The sequence below is a fragment of the Vicia villosa genome, linkage group LG7 (assembly GCF_029867415.1).
Source record: "Vicia villosa cultivar HV-30 ecotype Madison, WI linkage group LG7, Vvil1.0, whole genome shotgun sequence".
NCBI classification, from domain to species: domain Eukaryota; kingdom Viridiplantae; phylum Streptophyta; class Magnoliopsida; order Fabales; family Fabaceae; genus Vicia; species Vicia villosa.
The window spans coordinates 115,627,041-115,653,629 of record NC_081186.1 but is presented as its reverse complement, the minus strand read 5'-3'; the positions used below and the strand labels follow the sequence as shown (position 1 = coordinate 115,653,629).

Here is a 26,589-nt window from a genome sequence, read left to right as displayed (position 1 = left end):
TCGAAAACAGAAACAGTAAAATAAGAGTATACGAAATAAAGCTGCTGCCAAAAAGATGGTTTATCATAAGTAAACAGAATAATAACGACAAACAGTTCACAGCAAATGGACTATTTAATTAGTCGCTATTTCTTTTTTCTTGATTGCGGGACTTTACTCGCTCCATCAGTTGCCTAGTGAGTAGAGACACCGGCACCTTGCTCGGGTACATAATCCTTATCTTTCTCATCATCAGTACTTTCACCTGAGCTTGATGGTTTAGAACCATCATCTGAAAGAAACATATATTGAATCAATTGCCTTGTTTACTACAATTAAGCACAAAATGATAGAAGTGTACTACCAAGTTTTTCAAAAAAAAAATTGTGAAGCACGACCAGGGTCGTAGAATCATGGTTTTCAATGCATCTGCGGTCGTTATTGAAGCTGCATTGGTCGCAGTTTTTTGCAATATTAACAGATTGTGACGCGGCTGCGATTTCAAACCTTGAGTGAAACTATGCAGCTTAAATGTTCCTTTTAATTAAACTCCTAATTGTTTAGCCCATGTATAATCCTATGCTTCTATGATCATAGACAAACATTATCAATTTTAAAAGTTCTGTCAGAAACTTACTCTTGGCAGCAGCTAATGAATCTGAGTTTGATGGACGTGGTGGTCTACCACGAAGTGACAGGGCAGCTGATGTCTTCCTACGACCAATGGAAGTTTTTTTCTTCAGCGCTTCGTCTTCCCGTTTTCTAATAGCTTTACCACACTGCAAATAGAAATAAACATTAGATTGATGTTCCAGATTATCGTTGATAGCTTAGCTCAAAACCGAATATAAATAGAAGAAATTTTGAGGGAACTTAGAAACTTAAATGGAAATCAACTACTCAAACAATTAAATTAGTATCTAATCTAATAGACTAACAAAAAGTAAGGTAATTGTAGACTCCAACTGAAAAACTTAAACTCTGAATGAAAATGTATTTGCTATGAAGCTCAGACACCTCTAGGAGTAGGCGTGTCGCGGTCTCCGACACTTGTATGACACTCTACGACACGTGTCGGAAAATTCAGACAAGTGTCCCTCAAAAAAATGGTTTTTTCTTTGATTTGACACTCTTTGAATTGATATCCGACACTCATACGACACTGATAATGTAAAAAATATAGGACACCGACACCATTACATATATGAAAGTATTTGTGCTTGATAGAACATTATGGCGAAATTTGATCCGTGTAGCCGACCCCACCTAGTGGGATAAGGCTTAATTGTTGTTGTTATATCAGTGTCGGATGCTTGTGTTTGTGTCGTGTCTTAGTGTCCGGGTTTGAGTCCGTGCTTCGTAGTGTATTTGTCATATTCTGACACATTAGTCACTAGTGGGAGAGACACAAGAAACCATTTTTGTTTCTTTTTTTTTTTTACTGTGGAATTTCTGCAGTGAATGCAGGAGATCCAAATTCCCAAAAATTTGCCACACTCTTCGACTCCAGCAGTACAGTAACCACATTAAAACTTAATAAGCTATTCAACAAAATCATTTGACACTTTCATGAGGCACATATAAAATATTACATGTCTAAAATGCAAGAAACTTTCCCAAAATTGATGGGAAATCGCAGGCCTGATAAGAACAACACATTCAGTTAATATGGTGATTCAAGAAAAAGGAAATTCAACTCACCAGTTTGTAGGCGCCAACCTGATTTCGCTTAGCATAATTCACATAGCGCATGAGATTAGGATATGTGTAGAAATGCTGCCCAGTGTCAGGACAATAATAAGACTGCAACAGAAAAATACAACAGTCAGTGATAGACACTCATAGAAAAAAGAAACACTGGTTAGTATCATGGATTATAGGAATAATGGATGCTATTTAGTAGACACATAGAAATAAATGGCTATTTTACTTCCATGATGAGACTAATGAATAGTAATTCAAAATACAAATTCCATATCTGCTGATATGAATACTTGCAAAACATTATCTCAAATACAATGACTTTTCATTGGTTTTCATACACTATGTTTGCTTCTTGAGCAACTTTCCCATTTTTTTAACTAGGCTATTTTGAAGCATAAATACACCAAATATTTTCAAACACTATTATGTCGCACATGTTTTCAACACTGGCACATAAGCTACACTCTTTAGACACGTGCTATAGAGGCAATAGAAGCAATCTAGAACAATTTAGTCAGAATCATACTACAAGTTAGTAGAACTTAAAGAATTTCTGTTCCCTTCCTTTAATCAATATAAACTGAATCAGCAATCGCGTAAAAGATGATTCAAACCATGATCGATATCAATGTGCTATAGAGGCAATAGAAGCAATCTAGAACAATTTAGTCAGAATCATCATACAAGTTAGTAGAACTTAAAGAATTTCTGTTCCCTTCCTTTAATCAATATAAACTGAATCAGCAATCCCGTAAAAGATGATTCGAACCATGATCGATATCAATAAATATTAAAATCTTGAATGTCATTACTAGATTTCAAAGCAAATCAAAATCAGCAGCATAATCAGAATTCATAAAATGAAATAAACTGAATCAGCAATCACGTGAAAGATGATTCGAACCATGATCGATATCAATAAATATCAAAATCTTGAATGTGCTAGAGTCTAGATTTCAAGGCAAATCAAAATCAGCAACATAATCTGAATTCATAAAAGGAAATAAACTGATTCAGCAATCGCGTAAAAGATGATTCGAGTCATGACTGATATCAATAAATATCAAAATCTTGAATGTCATCACTAGATTTCAAAGCAAATCAAAATCAGCAGCATAATCTGAATTAATAAAATGAAATAAACTGAATCAGCAATCGCGTAAAAGATGATTCGAACCATGATTGATATCAATAAATATCAAAATCTTGAATGTCACTACTAGATTTCAAAGCAAATCAAAATCAGCAGCATAATCTGAATTCATAAAATGAAATAAACTGAATCAGCAATTGCATAAACGATGATTTGAGCCATGACCGATATCAATAAATATCAAAATCTTGAATGGCGTTACTAGATTTCAAAGCAAATCAAAATCAGCAGCATAATCTGAATTCATAAAATGAAATAAACTGAATCGGCAATCGCGTAAAAGATTATTCGAGTCATAATCGATATCAATAAATATCAAAATCTTGAATGTCATTACTAGATTTTGATAATTTTACCCTAAGCATAAACAGAAAATCTAAAGTAGAATTTTTAGTACCCTTTTTGCGGGACCATTTTTCTGAACTTCCGTCTTAACACTCCATCCAGTCGGAATTGTTGGACCTTCATCTCCCTTAGGTGGACTTTCCTCTCCCTTACGTTCCATATAATCAACAGACTTTTCCCTCGAAATGTCACTGTGAAAGGTCTATTCCTCCACCCACCTCGTTTGAAATATTTTTTAACCTAGTTTTGTGTTAAGCAGACAACAAAGGGGAAAGACAACATATAAAAAGGGGCCTCCTCCAAAGCCACGTGTTCCCATTCTCACACGTGCAAGGGTTAACGATTAAATCACGGTCGAATTCTACAATTTACTTAACATTTTCGGATTATCTATGATATGCATTGTACTAAACGAAATATTTATCATCAGCCGGAAGATTCATGAACCGATGCCAATCAGAGCAATACATTCCAAAATACGTCAGTCATATTACCATTTCTGTTAACAAATCGATTATAGTACCACACAAAAAAAATCAAAAGTAAGAGGCATAGTCTCTTGAAATCACTAATCCAAACTAAAAAAACATTGTCGTAGCAATACAACAGCCAAAAAAGAGTGCGAAAAATCTTTAAAATCAAGCACATGCAAATGAACCCAACATCACCATGACATCATCTAAGATCCTTACCTATTGACACAGAAAAAAGTTTAGAGTAATGAAGAAGGAAATAGCCACGGAAATAAAATGATGCGGTCAAATGTATGAATAAATTGTGTTGCCCCAAACAAAAACTTCCATTAAATGTTGAAAAGAAAAAATAACAGCAACAACCAAGCCTTATTCCACTAAGTGGGGTCGGCTGCATGGATCAACTTTCGCTATAATGTTCTATCCCGGACAATTCTGGGAAAAATAAAACACTACAAAGCTTAGTTGTTTATCATTTAAAATCATAACACAATAAGCAATCAAAAAGGTTACCTCTAGAGACATGGACAATGTCACCTCATTTCCAATGTGATCACAACGGAAACGCCATATATTACGTATATACCTCTTTGGACATTCTAGTTTACTTCTCTTACAATGCTACATGCTACCCTGACAAAGGAAAATCAAAATCAAATTACTTCAAATTAGACCCACAAGGAAACAAAAGAAACCATTTCATTCATTTAACCTAGAACTAGAACCTCATAACAACAATAATAGAAAATAACTATAAAACACTCAAATTCCAACTAACAAATTTTGACACTCTTCCCATTTGATGACAAATAGCAACTAATGTTATGAATTTGATTAATAGTAAAATGAAGGTAAAGAAACCCTAATTTTGGTTGTTATCCAAAGTAAATTGAAACACAACAAATACAAATATACAATGAACATGAATAGTGGTTAAAAATGGTATAATTAGAAGAAATGCGCACATATTATTATCTATGACTATGACCTAGTTGGTTGAGTTGATACAGTTATCATTTTTTTCACATGAAAAAAAAATCATCAAGTAAAACAAACATATTGTACTGCGTTGGTGGGTTGGCAATGGAAGTAAGATGAGGCGGAGATGGTGGCGGCAGCGGAGCTGTGGTAAAGGCTGTGAGGCAGAGATATCGGAGAGACGGAGGCGACCGTTCATCGCGGTGGAAGTAAAAGGGTGATGCTATTTCACATAGGTTTCCTTCCATACGTTGAATTCACACGATCAACCAGAATTTCGCCTCTTCAGATAAATAAAACAACAAAACTGCCCCAAAAAAACAATAATAATTAAAAGAAAATGGGTGGGCAAACCCGCCGCCCGCCAAAGACTGCCAAAAAATAAGTGAAAAATTTAATTAAAAGGTAAAAAAACCTACTAATCTATTTAAAAATGAAAAAAAATATAAATAAAAATAGGCGGGCAAGTTCGTCGCCCGCCAACCTGTTATCTTGGCGGGGCGGGCGTGATTTACATGCTCATTTCACTTGACGGACATCTCCGCCCGCTCGTTTTTTGGCAAGCTTAAGGCGGAGCGGGCGGCGGCCCGTTTTGCCACCCCTGCTCTTAATCAATAACGACCATGTATCCTACTAAGTCATATGGTAATTTTTAAATTATTGATATGATATAGTTAAACTATATTTTTATTAAATGAAAGTGTAAAACTAAATGTGACACTCACAAAGTATCCTATAAAGTTATAGATACACTTGTCATTTTTTGAATAACTTCAAAAGTTTTCGCATTGAGCCTTTGTTTATGTCGCTTCTATGTCGCCACTAGTCAAACCATCGGATAGAGGTGTATCTAAGTTTTCTAGAACGTAGTTTTGGAATATTCTCACTGAAGGTTAAGGAGCTACTACTGTGAAGAAGAGAGTGGATCTGATTGAAAAATGATTTATGAAAGTCTCTCTTGAGGGGGAAATTGATTGCTACCAAAGGTCACGATAAATGAAAAGTTTTTTCAGAAAAGGTGCAATCTTTGGAAGGAGGCGCTAGTCATTAAACTCTATGGAAAGAATGTGGGTTATCTTTTGATGAAGGATAAGTTAAAGAAGATGTGGAAACTTACCGGAGGTTTTGAGATCATGAACGTTAACAATGGCTTATTTATGGTCAAGTGTGAACTACTCATAGATAGGGAGAAAATTATGTCAGAAGGCATGTGGATGTTGTTTGACCATTATTTGAAAGTGGCTCGATAGACTTCATACTTTGCATCTCCTCTCACAAAGGTGGAGAAGACTTTAGTTTAGATTCGATTTCCCGGGCTTAACTTGTTGTATTATGATGAATGTTTTCTTCTTGGTTTGACATATGTTGTGGGTACTCCTGTTAAGGTAGATACTAACCCCCTGGATATAGAGAGAGGAAGGTTTGCAAGATTTGTGTGGATATTGATCTAACCTTGCCGGTTGTGGGAAAGGTCAATGTTAATAATCATTGGTATAATGTGCAATATGAAGGTCTTCACATTTTTGCTCCAGTTATGGTTATTATGGACATCACACCCCTGATTACAAGAATACACTAAATAATCTGATGCAGTCGGTTGTTCCTACGGTGGCATAACCAAAAGGTCAGTTGGAAAGGATGTTATCCATGAGCAAAGACTAATGGAACTGCATCAAAAAATGAACGACAAAATTATAGAAAAAGAATTTGGAGTAATAAATATAGTTTATGGTGATTGGCTGGTGGTGCAGACAAAAAAAAATGCAACAAAAGAGTCAGTTATCCAATAATGCACTTAAAAATTCAGGGAGTTCTAAATTCAAGGGAATTAATGTTTCCTTAAAAGGAATAAGCGCTAACAGCAAAACTGCTGAACCTAATGAACTTGACGCGGTTTCAAAGAAATGATGATTTGATAAGAGTGGACCCACCACAAACATGTGACAGCCAGCACGGAAAGGGGACTCACACACCAATAGAAATTCTTCTTTTTTTTATCAAGCAGAATTTGTGCCTCTGATGGCCATATAATGCCATTAGAGTTGTTAGATTGGTGATCAAGGGGCTTCTGTACAGGAAACCCCCTGGTAGTCTTTAATCCCCGGCCTTTTGATCATGCTTGAAATTCGTGGTATGATGATTTGTTGGCTCTGCGTGAGTCAACCGTTTTTTCATTTGACTTGGGATTTATAGGCCTCCATTACATTGAGCCTTTCCTATTTGATTTTGCAGCCTCTTTATTTTCCACTTGACACCCCTTACTGGTGTCTTATATGAGGGAATGGACATTCCTCTTGGGCAAAAGGCGCCATACCTCTCTTTTTTTTACCTCTTTATTTTTTTATTATTACGATTTTGTTCATTTTTATTTTCATTTCTCATTTAATTTTAACATTATTATTTTGATTGATAATTAATGAAGATCAATTAAAACCTTTTACGTGCACAAGTGAATTATTAATCCATTTTCCACAATTAAATCAACTTTAAATTAAAAACATTTTCAAATCAGAAATCAAAATATCTTTCATAACTTTATCAACATAAGTCTTTTTCCGCTAATTAAAATCTTTTCATATTAAATTTGATTGAAAAAGTACTTATTTTGGATGTATAACCATGGGATTCCTAAATATTTAGATATAAGTTGTATAACTTGTCTTTCAAGGTCATTCTATCTCAGAATAACACAATCAAATTCAATTTATTCCTTCGTGGAAGAAAAAGGATCCATCGGATGTGTATCCCCGTGGTTCCCAAATATTTGGATACAGGTTGTATGGCTTACCTTTTGAGTATTTGTCATCTTGGAAGGATCTTGACTCGATTCATAATTTTTCTTAAATCTAAGCTGATTCTTCTTATTTTTATCATCATGATGCTTGCCATATTGTTGTGGAGTATAAATTTGTTTACAGAACCCTACATTCTTTTGTTTTAATTCTTTTTGAATTTGAATATAAGTACATTTCTTTTTTAATTCAGAAATAATGTATTGTATTCTTATTCTAATGTTATCAAATTCATTATTAACTTTTAATTTATTATAATTTTTCATGAATTTCGTGATCTAATGGTCCTGGTAATTTGGTAAATAATCTTTCTCCTAATTCTGTAGAAAAATAGTTTCCTGAAGTGCTTGCTAAGGCATAAAAATCTTGTAAAAATTCTATTATATGGTTCCAATCACATAATTGAATTTGTTCTAAATCTCTCATGGCTTCAGCTTGTCTCATGGTTAGTCCTACATTGGCATCTTTGCCTATAATGATTTTGTGTATTAAGTATGTAAAATTGTGAATATTATTTCCTTGAGTTACTAATTCTGCTAATTTTTCTAGAAAATTAGCTTTAAATGCTTCCCAAGTAGCTTTAGCTATATCTCCTAGATAATTTTCAGAAATTTTAATCATTTCTTCACCTGTTGTAATATTATAATGTTTGCTTTCATAATCTCTAATTACTAAAGAAGTCCATTGTTCAATGTATGTATCTAAAAGTTGTGGATGAATATTAATAATATTTAACATAACTTGTTCATATCCATACATATTAATTTCGTTAGGGTTTCTTTTTCCTAGTGTCCTCAAGTTATGGTTGTTGTTAATGTAGATAGCCACAGGCAATCTTGAAGGGTGTCCTATAGAGTAACCCATTTGAGTTGGTCTACTATTTGGAAATTTGGATGTAGCAGAGTTGCTAGATTCTTCATTTACAAAGTTCTTTTCTGAGTAGTTTATCTCAGAATTTTCTTTTTCTACATTTTCAGTTTCGTCGAATAAACTCTTTAGACTTTGCACGTCTTCCATATATTTTTCCATAAGGAATTTTTTGTTAGTATTCATATTTGCTAATTCAATTTTTGTATTGTATTTTTCCATTAAAAGTTCGTCATTCTTAATTTTTTTAAATTCTTCTAGTGTTAAAACTTTTTCAGTCATCTTCACTAGTTTGCTTATGGGTTTCCTCATAATTTTTAAATCTTAAGGCTAAACAATCTTTGGTAGTATAAGTCACAACCTCTGTAGGTGTTAATGTTTCAGCTTCAGTCTGAATATTGTTTTTAATTTCCATTCCTCTCCAGCTAAAAGAGAAGGAGAAATTGGTTCTGGACCTAAAAAGTTAATTCCTCTTGATGTAATTGTTTTAACCATATCATCAATTTTCAGTTTAAATTTTGGTGAGACTTGTGTTGATAATTTTTCAAGAAAAATAATGTCTATCACAACATTTGATCCCTTAAAATTTTTAAATCCTTTACTCTGAACTTGAATTTTAATGTATTTCAAATCTTTAATTCCTATGGTAAAGTTTGGGCATAAATAATGGATTCCACAGTTATTATTCATGTCTACTTCAATTACTCCCATAATTTTTCTATTTAGTTCTAGATACCTAGTATCTAATATGGCTATTAGTACTTTGGCACCATTTTGTTTCATCACTAAACCTCTTACACCAGCTGTAATTAATCCTAAATGTATATAATTCATTTGTTTTTTATTTAATTGATTTATACTGTCATTTGTTAATAATCCAAATTCTTCAATATGACCATCTAGTAATTCTAGCATTTCTGACCTATTTGTTCTAATTAGGCTTGAATTATTTTCAAAGAATCCAGACCTATAGAGTTGGGTTGGTCGTAAGAGATTAATGTGGTCATTTGTCATAATTTCTAAGTCTTTATTAGTGTCCACAATTTGTTCTAATTGATAAGCATTTTTATTTTCTTTCTTATCTAAAAGTTTATTTAAGTAGGAAGTGTTTTGAGTTTGGCTTAAAGTGGTAGTCCTAGATGAGCTAGTCTCCTCATCCATTATTGTTCTAGGTCGGCCAATAAAAGGATTCATAATTTTAAATATTTTTTAACTTATTCTGTGTTATAAGTTAAGAAGTTTTAGGTTCTAGTACTCCTTGTTTTTCTTTCAATACTTATTTGAGAGAATTTTTCAGCTAAAGAATCTATAGATACTTTTAACTCTTCTGACCCATTAATTGGAGTTTTATTATTTACCTGCTCTTTTAAAATCATTAAAATTTGTTTATTATAATTTATATTTTCTCTTAATAATTGTTCTAAAATTTCTAATTTCTTTTCTTGTTTATCTAAACAAGTTTTGTGGTAATTTATATTAGATTCCATTTATGGCTCAGATCTCAAGCTCTACACTTGGAAGATCTCCCACAACAAATAGAAATTGCTAGAGCCAAAATAATTTCCAAAGACTTTGGCTGATCCAAATACAAAATGGACGAAAAAAATCTTCTAAGAGAAGATAAAACGGGGAAAATTTATTGTAACTCAGATATTACAAAAAAAATTCTTTTTCCCTTTTGAAGTCAAACATTCAAGGCCGATATTGGTAGAGACATACAGGAGAAGAAGCACATCCTGGGGGAAAAGATCAGGATCCTCAAAATCCTCACAAGATAATCCTTTAATTGTGTAAATTGCAAAAAAAAAAAAAAGATATGTCACTGATGACTTAAAATTGAAGAAATTATTGCCGACAAGAATAAGGCTGAAAAAGACAATTATTAAGGGAACAGTTACTTGACCCTTCCAAGATATGAAAGGGTAATCCTGACTTACAAGGCTATGAAAGGGGGCCTGTCCCTTTCAACTTTTATCATGTACATTATTATTAGGCAAAGTTTTTTGTTTGTATTAGAGTAAATAGTGCTTTAGATAAGGTTAGAAAATAGTACCTTATCTTTTCGTAATGTAAAATTAATAAAGTATTGTTCTCTAGAGACTTCCTCGTCACCTATAAAAGTAAGCTTTCATCATGTTTGTAGATATACCAAAAAACTCAATATATGCAATCAAATATGAAATATGCTTTTCAACATGCTTAGTCTCAATTTCTAACACTAAATTCCTTATTCCTTATTCCTATTGCTCTCGAAAGGTATGCGTTTTTAAGCAATTAGTTTAACTTGTTTATGTATGTTTATTTTTATTACTATTATTAATTCATGTTTATCTCACCATCAAAAGACGTAAATCCTGCTTGAACCGAATGTGTTCTAGTCTAAAGAAATAATCCGATGGGGAAAACCCAGAAGGAAAAGTAGTACCGCTAGGATGAGGTTTTTAGACGATAAGGAACATTGACGCAGAGGTTGTCTCTGGAAGAAACTCTGTGGAAGTAGGTTAGGGATGAAAAGGTGAGATTCTTAGATAAACAAGGACTATTTACTTGTAATAATAATAAACTTAAATAAATAAGTTTAACAAGTGTGAAGAACTCATACCTCAAGGGAAACAAGCAATAGGAAGAAGGAATAATAATATTAATCAAAAACACCTTTCACTCAAAAGAAAATAAACTTACATTATGGAACTCGAAAATAAAAATTCTAATTTCACAACACAAAGGTATTTTTCAAATTATTTTGGATTTGATTATTCTGAACTTAATTCCACCAAACAATTATGAGGACTCTTGTTCATCCAAAATTTTGATGAAAAAATAACATACTTACTTCAGACATTCCCATACCCTGATCTAGTTAAAATTATTACAAGACATAATAGAAAAAGATTTTGAAGAACATGAATTGAAATGTCTAGTCAGTAATTTAAATGAATTCACTTCCACTTCACAACATTTAGACTTTTTTGAAGGACATTTTTATGGAGATCATTCACAAGTATACTACAGAATGAGAAACCATAGAAAAATCTAACCAAGAATTGTTATAAATTATAGGAGGTTTCATCCAACAAATCCTGATGGTTCTATAAATTTTGATGAGGATGATATGAAACAGACTAAATTCCCTGCACATAACTCTGATCACATGGATCTGACTAGGAATAGAAAATGAAGAAATTGAAATTCCTTCCGAAGATGAAAATAATAAAAATTATATTTTGTTAGAAAAATTGAAGAAATTCTTTAGATCGTAACCATAATTGGAACTATAAAGCTGGAAGTGACAACATTAGATGCTTTAAATGTAATTGGTTTTCTTCTTTTGATAAAAGATGGAAATGTCAAATTTGTTTAAAGCAAATATGTTCAAATTGCATTAAAAAATATTTTAGCATAGAACACAAAATTCAAGAAATCTTAGAAAATTCAAATCTTCCAAAAGATAAAAATTATTCGGAAAATAAGGTAGAAACCAAGTTTAAAAGCTTAGAAAATAAGGTAGACAAATTAGAAGCAAGACTTGAATGTTTAGAAGAAAAAATTAAAAAATTAACAGAAATTATTGAAAAAGAAAAATTACCAGCCTATGAAACTAATTTTAAATTAACCAAAATTACTCAAGAAGAAGTTAACATTTAAATAATATAAAAAAACCTTGTGAAATTCTGGTACCACTAATTTGCAATAAAGATAAATTAATACAAATTATAATACGAGCAAAAATTAATATTCATAGGTTATGAAAATACTTTACCAATTTTAGTAGATTCTAGAGCAACTTCATCTCCTGTAGATGTAAAAATAATCTCAAAGGGCTTAAAAAATAAAATTGTTAAAGTAAAACCATCATATTCTACACAGTTTGATGGAACTAAATTACTGACAGATTCACAATTTAAAAATATCCAAGTAAAATTCCAGACAAATTGTAATTATTGGTCGATTATTATCAATGGCCAAAAATTTGGGTCAAGACATGAATCTTTCTGTTCCAGTTATTATGGGATTAGACTTTATTCTTCATAATTCTGGACAAATTAATATTAACAAGGATTATGTGACAATAAGTAAAAATTGTTCATTAATACATATTATTTCAAACTTTAAAGCACAAATAAAATTCGAAACCTGCAATTGCAAGGGAAATAAGGATGAATGTTCTTGTAATAATATAGAACAACAAGATTTAGATTTAGACCTAGAAAGCAGGGACGGAGCCAGAAATTATATTGTGGGGACAACATATAAATTTATTAATTTTAACCATGATATATCTCCAATTTAATTTTTAAAAGCATAAATATATATTCAATTTATTTTTTATGGAATTTATTTTTAGAAAATATTTAATAAAATTTAAATTTTTATTTGAGTAGTTTTCCCAAGTTTATTATCAATAGAAATATTTATCTATCTATTTTTATATATAAGTAATTGACGATGATGAGAGTGGTTGATTGTGATATTTAGTAATAACATCTTAATATATTTAAATAAAAACACAAAACATTTTTTTAATAAAATTAGTGAAAACTGTTTTTAAATTGAAAACAAAATATTTGACCATATTTTAACCGGATATACTTTAAATTCAATGACAACTCTTAAAATATCTTAAACGGAACCTTAAACAGTTAATCATATGTCATGTAATTTTACATATAGTTTCTAATGATAAATTCATAGCAAAAATACTCTTTTAATGATTTGATAGAATATACTATTAGCAATACATATTTTTTATCAATTTTTATACAAACATATAATGATATTTAAATATGTTCCTTGAAAATATAGTGGGGGCGCATGCCCCCTTACCACCACACATGGCTCCGTCCCTCCTAGACAGTGGTATAGAAAGGGAGTTACACTTAATAGATACTACAAATTTCACAAAAAAAACCTACAAAATTATGACCTAGAATATATAATTAAAAAATTAGAAAAAATTGAAATAATAGGAGAAAATCCTACAAAATTTTGGGAAAGAAATAAGACTCATGTAAGTTAGAAATTATCAACCCAGATATTACTATTAGATCACCTAATTAAGTATGACAATTGGGAACAAGAAGAATTTAAAATGCACATTAACCAATTGTCGAAATTGGGAATTATTCAAAAATCAAATTCTAGACATAGAACCTCTGCTTTTATTGTTCAAAAAGAAGTGGAAAAAAAAGAGGACAATCTAGAATGGTTTTTTATTATAGAAGATTAAATGACAATACATTTGAAGACGGATATTGTATACTGACAAAGACACTTTAATTAACAAAATTCAAGGTAAAAATTGGTTTTCTAAATTTGATCTAAAATCAGGCTTTTGGCAAGTAAAAATGCATAAAGATAGCATTAAGTGGACAACTTTTTCTTATCCATTAGGATATTTTAAATGGCTAGTTATGTCATTTGGACTTAAAAATGCTCCACAAATTTTCCAAAGAATGATGGATGACATTTTAAAGGAATGTTACTATTTTACTTGTGTTTATATTGATGATGTTCTTGTTTTTTCTAAATCTGAAAAAGAACCTCTAGAACATTTATATATAATTTTTTCCTTATTTGAAAAACATGGTTTAATAATATAGAAAAGAAAATTGAAATTGGAAAAAATTATATCTCTTTTTTAGGGGCGGAAATAGAAAATGGAACTATTAAATTACAGCCTCATATTTCTAGAAAGATTTTATAATTTCCAGATAAATTGGAAGACTTAAAACAATTACAATCTTTTCTAGGATTAGTAAATTATCTTAGGCCATATTTCAAAAATTTGTGTAAATTAACTTCTCCCTTTTATAATAAGGCACAATAAAAAGGAGTTAAAAAATTCAATGATCAAGATATCAAAATAGTTCAACAATTGAAAGAACAAATTAAAGCATTAGAACCATTGGCTTTACCATTACAATCAGATTATTTAATTATAGAAACTGATGGGTGTGAATTAGGATGGGGAGGAATCTTAATCAAAAAATCCAATGAATTTTCTTTGAAATCATTAGAAAAAATATGTAGATATACTTCAGAAACTTTCAAAGAAAAAAAATGATATTTAACATCCCTTGACTATGAAATTTTAGCTATTATTTATGTGTTGGAAAAATTTGCTTATTTATTTTATCTAAAAAACAAATTACTATTAGAACTGATTGTGAAGCAATAGTAAAATTTGCAGATACAAAAAATGAAAGAAAATTAATCTCTAATAGATGGCTTAAATTTAGAGAATTTGTATTAAATAGAGGATTTAAGATAAAATGGGAACATATTAAAGGAAAGGATAATAAAATACCATATTTATTATCTAGAAAATTGTTACATAATTAACAATTGTGCCTGAATTTTTTAGAAAAATACAGGAAACTCAGACATTACAAATGGCAGGCAAAGTCATTGACTTTGATGTAACCAAATTAAAGACATTTTCTAAAAAGGAACAATTCAAAACATCTCTGAGAAATCGGCTCAAAGAAGAAGAAACATGTCTTTTAGACAACATTTGGAACTTATCCACTACCTCTCAAGGTAAGAGCAAGAAAGTAGTAGTAATAAATGCATTAGCATCTTATTTTGCTACTGGAAGACATTTTAGCAAAAAAAACCATTTGTTTGCTATACATTATTCACTGGTCCAAAAGCTGGGGTTTATTTAGATTGGGAAGAAATGACCCAATTAATTGAAGAAATTAAATTATTTCCAAAGTATGGTCAACCCTTGTATAAATGATTCTATGATATACAAGAGGCCATAGACACGATAATTAAGAATTTTCTATGATATACAAGAGGCCATAGACACGATAATTAAGAATTATGGATATGATATTATTATATCACCACGAGTTCTTAAATACCAAAATTATTTAAAACACTTGAAACCTTTGGTGACCAAGAATTTTTACATGAAATTCAAAATATTGTTCCTAAAGGCAAAGGAAAAGAAGTTTCCTTAAGACCACAAATTCCACAGAAAGAACAAAAAAAACTTTCAGTGAAACAGTAAATTCTACAAAAAAATCCAAAAATCACCACAAGTTTGGTAAATTTGGGAAAACCATCAATTCAGACACCTCCCAAGACTTCTGTAGAAGAAATGAGAATAAAAACATTTATTTTGTTACAAGAAGTCTTGGGCCAAATTTGTAACAATCAAATTATTCATAACGGAATCTCCACTGAATGTGATTTTGTTCACAATAATTATAAACAATGTCAAAACATTAGAAACCATAATTCTAGAATTTCCACAAAATGCAAAACTGGAAATAACATCGTTATATCCATATTTTCACAATAACTGTCCAAGTCATCACTTAATCAGACTATATTTCAAAAATTTGGACAATGAATTTGAAGAATTCCAAGTACAAAATTATGGTCCAAAGACCTTACACTTGGAAGATCTCCCACAACAAATAGAAATTGCTAGAGCCAAAATAATTTCCAAAGACTTTGGCTGGTCCAAATACAAAAAAGACGAAAAAAAATCTTCTAAGAGAAGATAAAACGGGGAAAATTTATTGTAACTCAAATATTAGAAAAAATTTCTTTTTCCCTTTTGAAGTCAAACATTCAAGACCGAAATTAGTAGAGGCATACAGGAGAAGAAGCACACCTTGGGGAAAAAGATCAGGATCCTTAGAATCCTCTCAAGATAATCTTTTAATTGTGTAAATTGCAAAAAAGATACGTCACTGATGACGTAAAATTAAAGAAATTATTGCCGACAGCAAAAACGCTGTAAAAGACAATTATTAAGGGAACAGTTACTTGACCCTTCCAAGATATGAAAGGGCAATCCTGACTCACAAGGCCATGAAAGGGGGCCTGTCCCTTTAAACTTTTATCATGTACATTATTATTAGGTAAAGTTAGGTAAAGTTGTTTTGTTTGTATTAGAGTAAATAGTGTTTTAGATAAGGTTAGAAAATAGTACCTTATCTTTTCGTAATGTAAAAACAATAAAGTATTGTTCTCTAAAGACTTCCTCTTCACCTATAAAAGGAAACTCTCATGATGTTTGTACATATACCAAAAAACTCAATATATGCAATCAAATATGAAATATGCTTTACAACATGCTTAGTCTCAATTTCCAACACTAAATTCCTTATTCCTAATTCCATTGCTCTCAAAAGGTATGAGTTTTTAAGCAATTAGTTTAACTTGTTTATGTATGTTTATTTTTATTACTAGTATTAATTCATGTTTATCTCACAATTAAAAGACGTAAATTCTGCTTGAACCGAATGTGTTGTAGTCTAAAGAAATAATTCGATAGGGAAAATCCAGAAGGAAAAGTAGTACCGCTAGGATGAGGTTCTTAGACGATAAGGAACATTGACGCAGAGGTTGTCTCTGGAAGAAACTTTGTGGAAGTAGGTTAGGGATGAAAAGGTGAGATTCTTAGATAAACAAGGACTATTTACTAGTGATAAGAATAAACATAAATAAATAAGTTTAACAAGTGTGAAGAACTCATACCTAAAGGGAAACAAGCTATAGGAAGAAGGAATAATAATATTAATATAAAACAAAAACACCTTTCACTCAAAAGAAAATAAACTTACATTGTGGAACTCGAAAATAAAAATTCTAATTTCACAACACAGAGGTATTTTTCAAATTATTTTGGATTTGATTATTTTGAACTTAATTCCACCAAACAATTATCAGGACTCTTGTTCATCCAAAATTTTGATGAAAAAATAACATACTTACTTCAGACATTCCCATACCCTGATCTAGTTAAAATTATTCTAAAGAAATTAAAATTTTCTTATTTTCAAGAAAAAAATAATATTAGAAACATTACAAGACATAATAGAAAAAGATTTTGAAGAACATGAATTGAAATGTCTAGTCAGTAATTTAAATGAATTCACTTCCACTTCACAACATTTAGACTTTTTTGAAGGACATTTTTATGGAGATCATTCACAAGTATACTACAGAATGAGAAACCATAGAAAAATCCAACCAAAAATTGTTATAAATTATAGGAGGTTTAATCCAACAAATCCTGACAGTTCTATATTATATATATTATAATATATAGGGTGCGGGTCTCACACTACGTAAACTCATTCAACTCGGCTGTTCACCCGTTTACTCGAGTTCAGGTGGGCCCCGCGAGCTTGGGTCTGTCTACCATACGTATCCCTACTTTTGATTAGTCGGTCGCAAGGATTTTTTGAAAAAAAAATGCATATTTGAAAAAACGAAAAATAAATTAAAATATTCCAAAAAATTAACATTTGATTTTTTTGTTGACTTTTGACCTTCAAATAAAAAATCAAATAAAAAGAAATTCAATAGGATTTGAACCTACAACCTTATACATGATGTTCTTGTCTAGCTACCAACTTAGTTGACTTGTACTTTTAATATTTTTTTCTTTTGAAATGCTCCTCAAAGTAAAACATATGTGGGCAAAATTTAGGATACGACACTCTGGATACTTCTAAATAAGATACGAAGATGTATCTTTATATCATATTTTGATCGCATTAGAGTAAATCTCAGAAAATAACGTATTTTAGTGTGATTTTGGTGCGTCTGGAGATACATCTCTCTAAATCTTAAAATTTTAGAAGTATAATATTAATTGATAAGTGTGGAAAAAGTATTTCACTATTATTGAAGAGTGTGGAAGTGTGTGGTCTAGCGACGAAACGCTTGAGTATTGAAAGTGCGCTCCTCTCAAGTTATTAAAAAAAAACTACTATTGAAGAGTGTAACATGTGACTAATTTGATGATCTACATTCACAAAATGCAAAAATAAAAATAAAAAAGAGAGACGCAAAATATTCCCATTACAATTAGAATACAAGAACTGAAATTTGGGTGAGAATAGAGAGATGAGTAAGAAGATATTGGTTGTGGGAGGCACTGGTTACTTGGGTCAGCATCTGTTACAATCATATGCTAATCAATCTCTCACAGTGGCATTCACCTATCACTCCACTCCTCTTCCTCAACCTTTCTTGGATGCATTTCCTCATTCTCAACCTTTCCACCTCGATTTGAAATCCGGCATTGGATTTGAAGCCATTTCCAACGGATTTGGCCAGGTTCTTTTCTCACCTTTTCATTCTCTGATCTTTCAATTCAATTAGGTGACTAAACATGATTTTTAGTAATCAGGTTGATCGGATTCAATCGGAATGTAAAAGGGCTACCAACCAGTATTACAAGAAGTTAGATGTGTTGTTAGCAATTTAGGGATTGTTTGGATTAGTTTATTTTAGTTTATCTACTTTCGCAAACACTTGTAATACAGTTTGAGAGAGAGCTTATGAACAAAGCTTATAACATGTTTGATGAACTCTCTAAGATGGAGAGAGTTTCAGTGACTTTCATATGCCATGACTTTGGTAACTTTGGTGAAGTAATAATTCTTTCACATAAAAATAATATATTTTAATTATTTATTCATTCATCAAAATAGTTAAAGTCATCAAAGTCACAAAACAGTAAAGTCATGGAAGCCAATCCCCTCTAAGATAGCTTATGAAACGATTTATAGCTTATTGAAAACTTTATTTTATTTTATCTTTTCATCATGAGAAATAATTTACACTTAAAATGTTTATCCAAACAAGACCTTAGTGTATGTATGGAATAAAATGAAGCATAGACTCGGACACTCCCACACCTCTATACACCTCTAAATATATGGTAAAGTTTGAATTTTATTTAATTGGGATGTCGCGGATTCGGACTCGTGACCATACATATACATATGAACACCTATATAAACCTTTAAATATATGATAAAGTTTGAATTTTATTTAAGTGAGATGTAGATTTGAACGCGCGCCCATACATATGATGCAACTACCATTTGAGTAATCTTTTTAGACTTTGAGATTTAACCCAAAAATGTAAAGTATGTTGGACTAAATAAAAGAACAAATTTCTTTTCAAGCACTGGTTTGAATTGTCTGACATGTTTTATATGAGTGTGGGTGTTGGAAACTATTAAGAAATGTGGTTGGACCTAACTCAACCCTACAAACCCGGATTATAGCGTGAGGATTGCCCCCCACTTATAAGTATATATTCAGGTTATATACTGTCCGATGTGATGTGAGACTCTTAACACACTCCCTTACACCCAAGACTGGACATCTGAAGCGTGAAAGTAAATGGTGGGTGACCTGATAGTGGAAACCTGATAGCAGGTGGTCCACTAAATCTTAAACGAGACTCTTGATACCATGTTAAGAAATGTGGTTGGGCCTACAAATCGGCTTGTAGGGTGAGGATTGCCCCCACATATAAGGACATGTGCAAGTCATATATTATTCAATGTGAGACTCTTAATAGAGAGAGTGTCGAATCAAAGAAAAAAACCTTGGTAACACTGTCTGACTTTTCTAATACTTGTTAAACTTTTCCAACACGCGTCGTACGAGTGTCGGACACCTATAATGTCGGACACCATGATACACCAACTTCTAGAGGTGTCTGTGCTTCATAAATTAAAATGGATGAATGTTTAGCTAGACTTGGTTTCAATGTTTTGAAACCAAGTTGGACTTTGAACCAACGAGAACTCGTTCAACCGCCTTAAACTGCTTGAACTCTATCAAAATCACAATCGAACGGCATAAAGCCAAGTTCAAGATTCAACCCTGGTTGAAGTGTCTAGTATGATTGTTAAAACACTCTTTGTTTTGTAAAATAATTTGTATAAAATGAGTTTGAATTGAAGTGATACATGTTATATTTGAGATCCAGTTGGTAACTCTAAGGACATCCAAATGCGAGGGAGTTAGTTCGAACCCAAGTCACTCTACTTGTTCATCTTTAAAGGGTGAAACTTTGGCCATTAGGCTACTTGACTGGAAAAAAAAAGTTACTTGCATTTGGATGTCCTTGCTGTTACCAGAGTTTGATCTGTTCAATATATCCTGGAGTTATTTATGTTCCTAAATAGAAATTATTCTGAAAAAAAACATAGGGATAAAGGATCTCGTATTACCATTTCGCAACTTTATAAAACATTTTCTGTTACTTGTTTCATTATCTGAATGTCAAATTCGTTGGTTTGTTTGTTATTGGCAGCCTGACGTGGTTATCAATTGTGCTGCCATCTCAGTCCCTCGTGCATGTGAAATTGATCCTGATACTGCAAATGCTATTAATATACCATCATCCCTTGTAAAATGGCTGCAAAGCTTTAAACAAAACAGTACTCTTCTCATTCATCTCTCCACAGATCAAGGTAACCAATCTTATCGTGATCAATACATTGCATTGGTTATTGATATCCATTTTCATTTGCAATAATTTTCAGCTAAATTGTTATTTATGTTTCTTCACGTTAGTTTATGAAGGGGAGAAGTCCTTTTACAAGGAAGAAGACATTGCTATTCCAGTAAATGTTTATGGAAAAACTAAACTTGCGGCAGAAAAGTTTATTTCAGAAAATTTCTCAAACTTTGCAATTTTGAGAAGCAGTATCATCTATGGGCCACAAACTCTATCACCAGTTCCAAAATCTCTTCCTGTTCAGGTGCATTTACAGTATGGGGATTTAATTTATACTGTTACTCCAAAATCTCTCCCGTATGGTCTGTTTGGATTGACTTATTTTAGCTTATCAACTGGCTTAAGTACTTGCAAAACCGTGTGAGAGAACTTATGGAAACTAACATATTTATAAGGTGTTTTCAGGTTATTTTCATAACTCTCTAGGATAGCTGATGAAAACAGCTTATATGAAAATGGTTTAATTTGATTCTATCTTTTAATATAGCTTATACATAAACACTTACATGATAAGCACTTAATTAAGTTGTTTGACCCTATTTGGGTTTTATTGGAAAACTAATGCTTCTAACATTTGGATTGATGAAACTTGAGATGTGAATGATACTTGTAAATTTTGCTACTTATTGCATAATGAATAGATGTTTCTTTCTTAAAAGACGCGGGTAATGCTTGGCTCATCATTTACTTAGTTTTTGCTCAACCTTGTTTCAAATATTACACTTGTCTATTATTTACTTATTTTTTGCTTAACCTTGTTTCAAATATTACACCTGTCTAACTATTGCAGTGGATGGACGGTGTCCTTTCTAAAAGCGAAACAGTTGCGTTCTTTCATGACGAGTTCCGTTGTCCGATTTATGTTAAGGATCTCGTAGCTATCATACTAGCTTTAACAAACCAATGGATATCAGGTACAGAAGTTTTTGTAAATAATCTCGTTTGTATCGGTTAGACATGCAATACACTGCAAAAGAGTTTCTTAATGAAACTGATTTTCAATTGGACCTTTTTTAAGGTTGCAAAACACAATATTATTGGAGAAGTTAAATATTCTAACAACTTTTCATTCTTGCGCGGGTATTATAATTTTCTTAGGTTTTTTAGTCCTACACTTTCTAGTGTTCTTTGGACTAGTTTAAACTTATGAATCTCAATTTTTCTTTCATGATTTGATTTTTCATTCTTATCATAGGGAGCAAACAAATGCAGTTGTTACTTAATGCCGGTGGACCTGATAGGGTATCACGCGTTCAAATGGCCGAGGCTGTTGCACAAATCAGAGGGCATGACACTTCATTAATCAAACCGGTGTCTGCTTCATCGGTATGTGTTTTGCTTCATTTATCCCAAAATAAAATTCGTGATACAGAATAAATTTCTTGCTTTCTTTCTTCATCTGCGTTTGCTGTGTCTTCATGAAATTATTAACCTCATTCAGTCTTACAGAATAAGATGTTATTCCAAAATCAATGATTCAAGTTATTTTTGTTTTCTCATCCAGTATCATAGCCGTCAAAGCTTTTCATTTATCTTTTGATGGCCATTTGAGCAGCTCTATGACATGATGTCATTTGACTTCTTGTGTTTCTCTGATTGTTCTTTAGTGTGACGCGTATAAGTTTTTCATTATTTTGCAGATTGACCGAGGTGTAAAGTCCCCAGCCGACATATCTATGGATATCACTAGATTGGTTAAAACTCTAAAAATTAATCCGGTTTCATTTAAAGACGGTGTTAAATTAACACTTACAACTGAAGCTCAGCGATGAAGCAGAAACGAAATTGTCGCATAAGGCTTCCTTGTTCAGCATTTGAGTGTTCTCACTTACCATTAAAAATTTCATGTGCTCTCAATAGCTCAACTACATTCAGATTGTTGTAAAATAAATGTAAATTCTTGAAAAACTCAAGTCAACTCATTATGTTTGACCTTCATGAACTAATCAAAATATTATTTTCTAAACAAGAAAAAATTATTTTCTAAAACAATTGTTTGGAAAATATGCCAAAAAAACAAAACAAAAGTTGATGTGGCAGCACACTATGATGGTTCTAGCAACAGAGTGGTCACAATTATTCTACTAGTATTTTCATATCAAGAAAAAGATAGGCCTATCCAATTATTCTATGGCCAGGATTCTATTATGATTCTATTCTTTTCCTTCCACTTTCTGTTCTCACTAATGCTGTCTTTAGCCAATTTTCTTAACAGTTAGTTAACAATGTCTTCCTTTGTTTCCCTTAATACCCTTCATGGCTCTCTTCTAAGATCCAAATTCTTAGGCCAAGAGAATCTCATTCATCTTTATCCTCACAGCCATAAAGCTTCCATCTTTCACAGCAAACCAGCCTACAAAACAGTACGGATATGTGCCGAATTCGACCTGCTGCAAATCATGGGAGGCAGAGGACTCTGTAAAGGAGAAGAAGGACTTCAAAAAGAGCTCAAAAGAGAAATCGGTTTGGATGATCAGAATCAACCACTATCATCGGAAACTGGTAACAACTCAACACAGTCCATTGAAAGTGTTGCAGAAGATGGTTTTGAGAAAGAGTTAATGGGATTAACCGGAGGGTTTCCTGGAGGTGAAAAAGGGTTGAGAAAATTCATTGAAGAAAACCCTGCTCCAAAACCTGATGCAGATGAGAAAAGACTTAAACTTTCATCGACAGAAAAGGCGAAACCACCGGAACTTCCTATGTTACTTCCAGGAATGATTGCTATTGTGAAGAATCAGAAGAATCCATTTTACATGTACTGTGGTATTGTTCAAAGAATCACTGATGGTAAAGCAGGAGTGCTGTTTGAAGGAGGGAATTGGGATAAGTTGATAACTTTCAGGCTTGATGAACTAGAGAGGAGAGAAAAAGGTCCTCCTATGAAGAATCCTAAGTCTTGTGTTCTTGAACCATTTATTGTAAAGAAGTCATAGTTTGCAGGTCCTTGTTGGCATTTTGTAACACAACATGTTTACTTTTGTATCAGACATGTTGAGAAAAAATTTAGTGCCGAACTTGTAAATTTGTGTAAAGCACTGTGTTAAAAAATGGTTTATAATTTAGTGTGATTTCAAGTGTTATATGTCTGTGCAGAGTTGTTTGATACTCAAGAGCATTGTCCTAGTATCAATCGTGGAACTAGTATCAATCGTGGAACTAGTATCATTGGTTTGTACATGGTCAGAATTTTGATAATATTTGTTGAGAGTCCTGAAGAGCGCATTGAACAACAACTAAACAATATTTTAGGATTGAACAACAACTAAATAATATTTTAGGACTACAAGTGAAACATTATATCTCCATCTAAGACCTTAAAAGATTAGATATATGGTCGATCTCTCTTATATATCCAACTAGCTTGGTGATAGTCTAACTAGTGACACTTGTGTGAGCCTCACATATATCAAACTAGACTTCTTTTAACATTTGTTGGAAGTTCAAAGAAGTGTCCTGAGTAATAATGACCCAAATAATTTAAAACCAACATAATGAAATATATACATCATTTGATTGTATTGTCACACTATTAGAACACGTGGTCTATCGTGTGCTTGTTTAATTTTCAAGAAGATGAAACTTAACAGACCTTTATGTCTGAATGATGTTTACGCACATAGGAAAAGACTCTGGTTTAATGATGATGATGTGATCAAATATGGTAAATCAAATATCTCTATTATAATCGAGTGAGAGATGATTCTAGAGAGAATTTTAAAAGTTGATTATAACATGAATTTGCACATCAAAAAACATAATCATACACTTGTCTACCAACATCTTATCAAAAAACTGAAAACTCATAAGAAATCCATACACGAGGCTATTTGGGGAAAAAGAACAATAAGATAAAATTCACAATGCTATGGCAGAGCCAGAAATTTCAGGGAGTTTGGGAAAAAATTTTACACCATATTTTTACTAATTTTACACCCTGTTTGTACTAATCTTGCCCTTAATATTATCTAAAAAATTTGCCCTTGATTTTGTCTAAACATTTCACACCCTGTTATTACTAATTTTGCCCTTAATTTTGTCTAATAATTATAAAATTTGCCCGTGGTGATGTCTAAAAATCGACTATTAAAAGGGGAGTATACAACGAAAGGAGAGGTTGAGCCCGGGCGTATGCCCGGACTCGCTGGGCTGTAGCTCCGTCCATGGCTATGATTCCTTGTGTTAACGGTCAAGCATCGGTGAAAAAATGGATGTGTTTTTTTGAAATGAGTGATCTTATAATAAGTGCATGTGATAAAATATGTTGATCTCATATAATATGGTTTTTTGGAAACATTTTTTGCACTTTGAAATGGACAACCACAAAATTCAACGGAACTTATTATCTTATATATATTAGATGACTTTCAAAATCACAACAGTTTTGTTAAAGTTTATGTGGACTACTAAGAGTGAAATTAACAACCCCTAATTAAACTTTCTTACAGCTCAGATCCAGTTTTTTCTCTATCAAAAGTCGATCCAATTTCTTCTTTTTCACCCTTTCTATTTTATTTTAATTTTTTGAAAAGACAAATGCCTTTCTATATTGATTCTCTCTCCTGTATTTTTTTTCTCTGTACCGAAATATCTTTTCTAATCTCCTTAACAACCATATATATCAATTCAAACAAACACATAACTCCAAAATATCCCACCCAACTAGTCCTTAGACTGTAGCGTAAACTTTCCATTTCCCTTCCTATTTATGTCCCCACTCACCTCACCTCTCTCGACTCACCATTCCCATCTCCCAAAATGCCCAAGCTCAAAATCCCGGACCACCAAGTCGCCGGCCACCAAGCCAAAACCGGAATCCTCGGCCCTCTCATAGACGATTCCGGTAAATTCTACAAACCTCTCCAAGACGACGGAAGAGGCTCCCACGAACTCGCTTTCTACACCTCCCTCTATTCCGATCCACGCATCCCCTCCAACATTCTCAATCTCTTCCCTAACTTCCACGGCACTGAAGTCGTCGAAGCCTCCGATGGCTCCGGCCTTCATCCTCACCTCGTCATGGAAGATATCGCCGGGAAATTCACCAATCCCGCTGTTGTTGATTTCAAGATCGGTTCTCGGACATGGCATCCACAATCCTCCGAAGATTACATTCGGAAATGCCTCAAGAAAGATCGGGAATCTTCATCTATCAAATTAGGGTTTAGGATCTCCGGTTTGAGATCGGTTTCTCCGAGTAATGAATGCTGGCAGCCTGAGAGAAAGTTTCTGATGGATCTATCTGCTGAGGATGTAATTTTCATGATGAAGAAATTCGTTTCGTCTGACGGTAATGCTGATAAGCCTGATTGCGTTTTTGGTGCTAGGGTTTATGTTCATGTTTTGGAGGAGTTGTTGGTGCTTAAGAAATGGTTTGAAGTTCAAACTATTTTTCATTTTTATTCTTGTTCTGTTCTTGTGGTTTATGAGAAAGACGAAACTGATGAGAAGAGAACTGCGCGTGCTGTTGTTAAGCTTGTTGATTTTGCTCATGTGGTTGATGCTAAAGGTGCTATTGATCATAATTTCTTAGGGGGTCTTTGTTCTTTGATTAAGTTTGTTAAAGATGTTTTGGCTGGTTTTGGTCAGGATGAAATCTCAAATCCTAAACCCTAAATCCTAAACGGAATGCTTTTCTTTGAGCAGATAGATTGATTTGTATCATGTTGTAATCGACTCTAATTTTGATGCTGTTGACTCAAACAAAGGTTTGGTCATGTTCTTTGATTAATAAGATGACTGATTCTATGAGCTCTTTTAATACTGTTTTGCAGAGGTTTCAAATGATGCTTTAGTTTCAATTTGGATTAGTTTATAGTATTTTAATTTCAATGTGGCTACTTTGTAACTATATTTGTTAATGGTTACTTTGTGACTATACTTGTTTATTGTTACTTTGAAACTATACTTGTTAATTGTTATCTTTAAAGTATGCCATATATCACTACTATACTTATAAACTGTTGTTAGAATAAGCAACTTAGTTAAGTGTTTATAGTATGT

At 32.3% G+C, this 26,589-nt stretch overlaps 4 protein-coding genes across 14 annotated transcripts; 3 read left to right on the top strand and 1 right to left on the bottom strand.

Annotated features, from left to right (window-relative positions):
• Positions 1-126: 126 nt before the first annotated feature.
• Positions 127-4,923, bottom strand: LOC131616671 (uncharacterized). 11 transcript variants are annotated; one of them, XM_058888065.1, is made up of 6 exons: positions 4,720-4,922; positions 4,168-4,287; positions 3,234-4,089; positions 1,681-1,782; positions 617-758; positions 127-271 (listed from the first exon to the last, which is right to left on the bottom strand). In XM_058888065.1, exons 3-6 carry the CDS (start codon positions 3,339-3,341, stop codon positions 174-176), a joined length of 450 nt encoding a protein of 149 aa, XP_058744048.1. In that variant the 5' UTR covers positions 3,342-4,089; positions 4,168-4,287; positions 4,720-4,922; the 3' UTR covers positions 127-173. The 11 variants fall into 11 exon arrangements, with proteins under 11 accessions (XP_058744048.1, XP_058744052.1, XP_058744047.1 ...); XM_058888069.1 differs by having other exon boundaries at positions 4,168-4,282; XM_058888064.1 differs by having other exon boundaries at positions 3,234-3,421; positions 4,168-4,923.
• A 13,183-nt stretch (positions 4,924-18,106) lies between these two features.
• LOC131616666 (uncharacterized) lies at positions 18,107-22,569 on the top strand. The gene is made up of 6 exons (XM_058888059.1): positions 18,107-18,380; positions 20,380-20,539; positions 20,643-20,830; positions 21,377-21,500; positions 21,782-21,912; positions 22,227-22,569. The coding sequence occupies exons 1-6, from the start codon at positions 18,168-18,170 to the stop codon at positions 22,356-22,358; spliced, it is 948 nt and encodes a 315-aa protein (XP_058744042.1). The 5' UTR covers positions 18,107-18,167; the 3' UTR covers positions 22,359-22,569.
• Positions 22,570-22,710: 141 nt separating this feature from the next.
• On the top strand, positions 22,711-23,669 carry LOC131616667 (NAD(P)H-quinone oxidoreductase subunit S, chloroplastic). The gene has a single exon (XM_058888060.1). The coding sequence runs from the start codon at positions 22,812-22,814 to the stop codon at positions 23,520-23,522; it is 711 nt and encodes a 236-aa protein (XP_058744043.1). The 5' UTR covers positions 22,711-22,811; the 3' UTR covers positions 23,523-23,669.
• A 1,545-nt stretch (positions 23,670-25,214) lies between these two features.
• LOC131618349 (inositol polyphosphate multikinase beta-like) lies at positions 25,215-26,347 on the top strand. The gene has a single exon (XM_058889593.1). The coding sequence runs from the start codon at positions 25,345-25,347 to the stop codon at positions 26,200-26,202; it is 858 nt and encodes a 285-aa protein (XP_058745576.1). The 5' UTR covers positions 25,215-25,344; the 3' UTR covers positions 26,203-26,347.
• Positions 26,348-26,589: the final 242 nt, after the last annotated feature.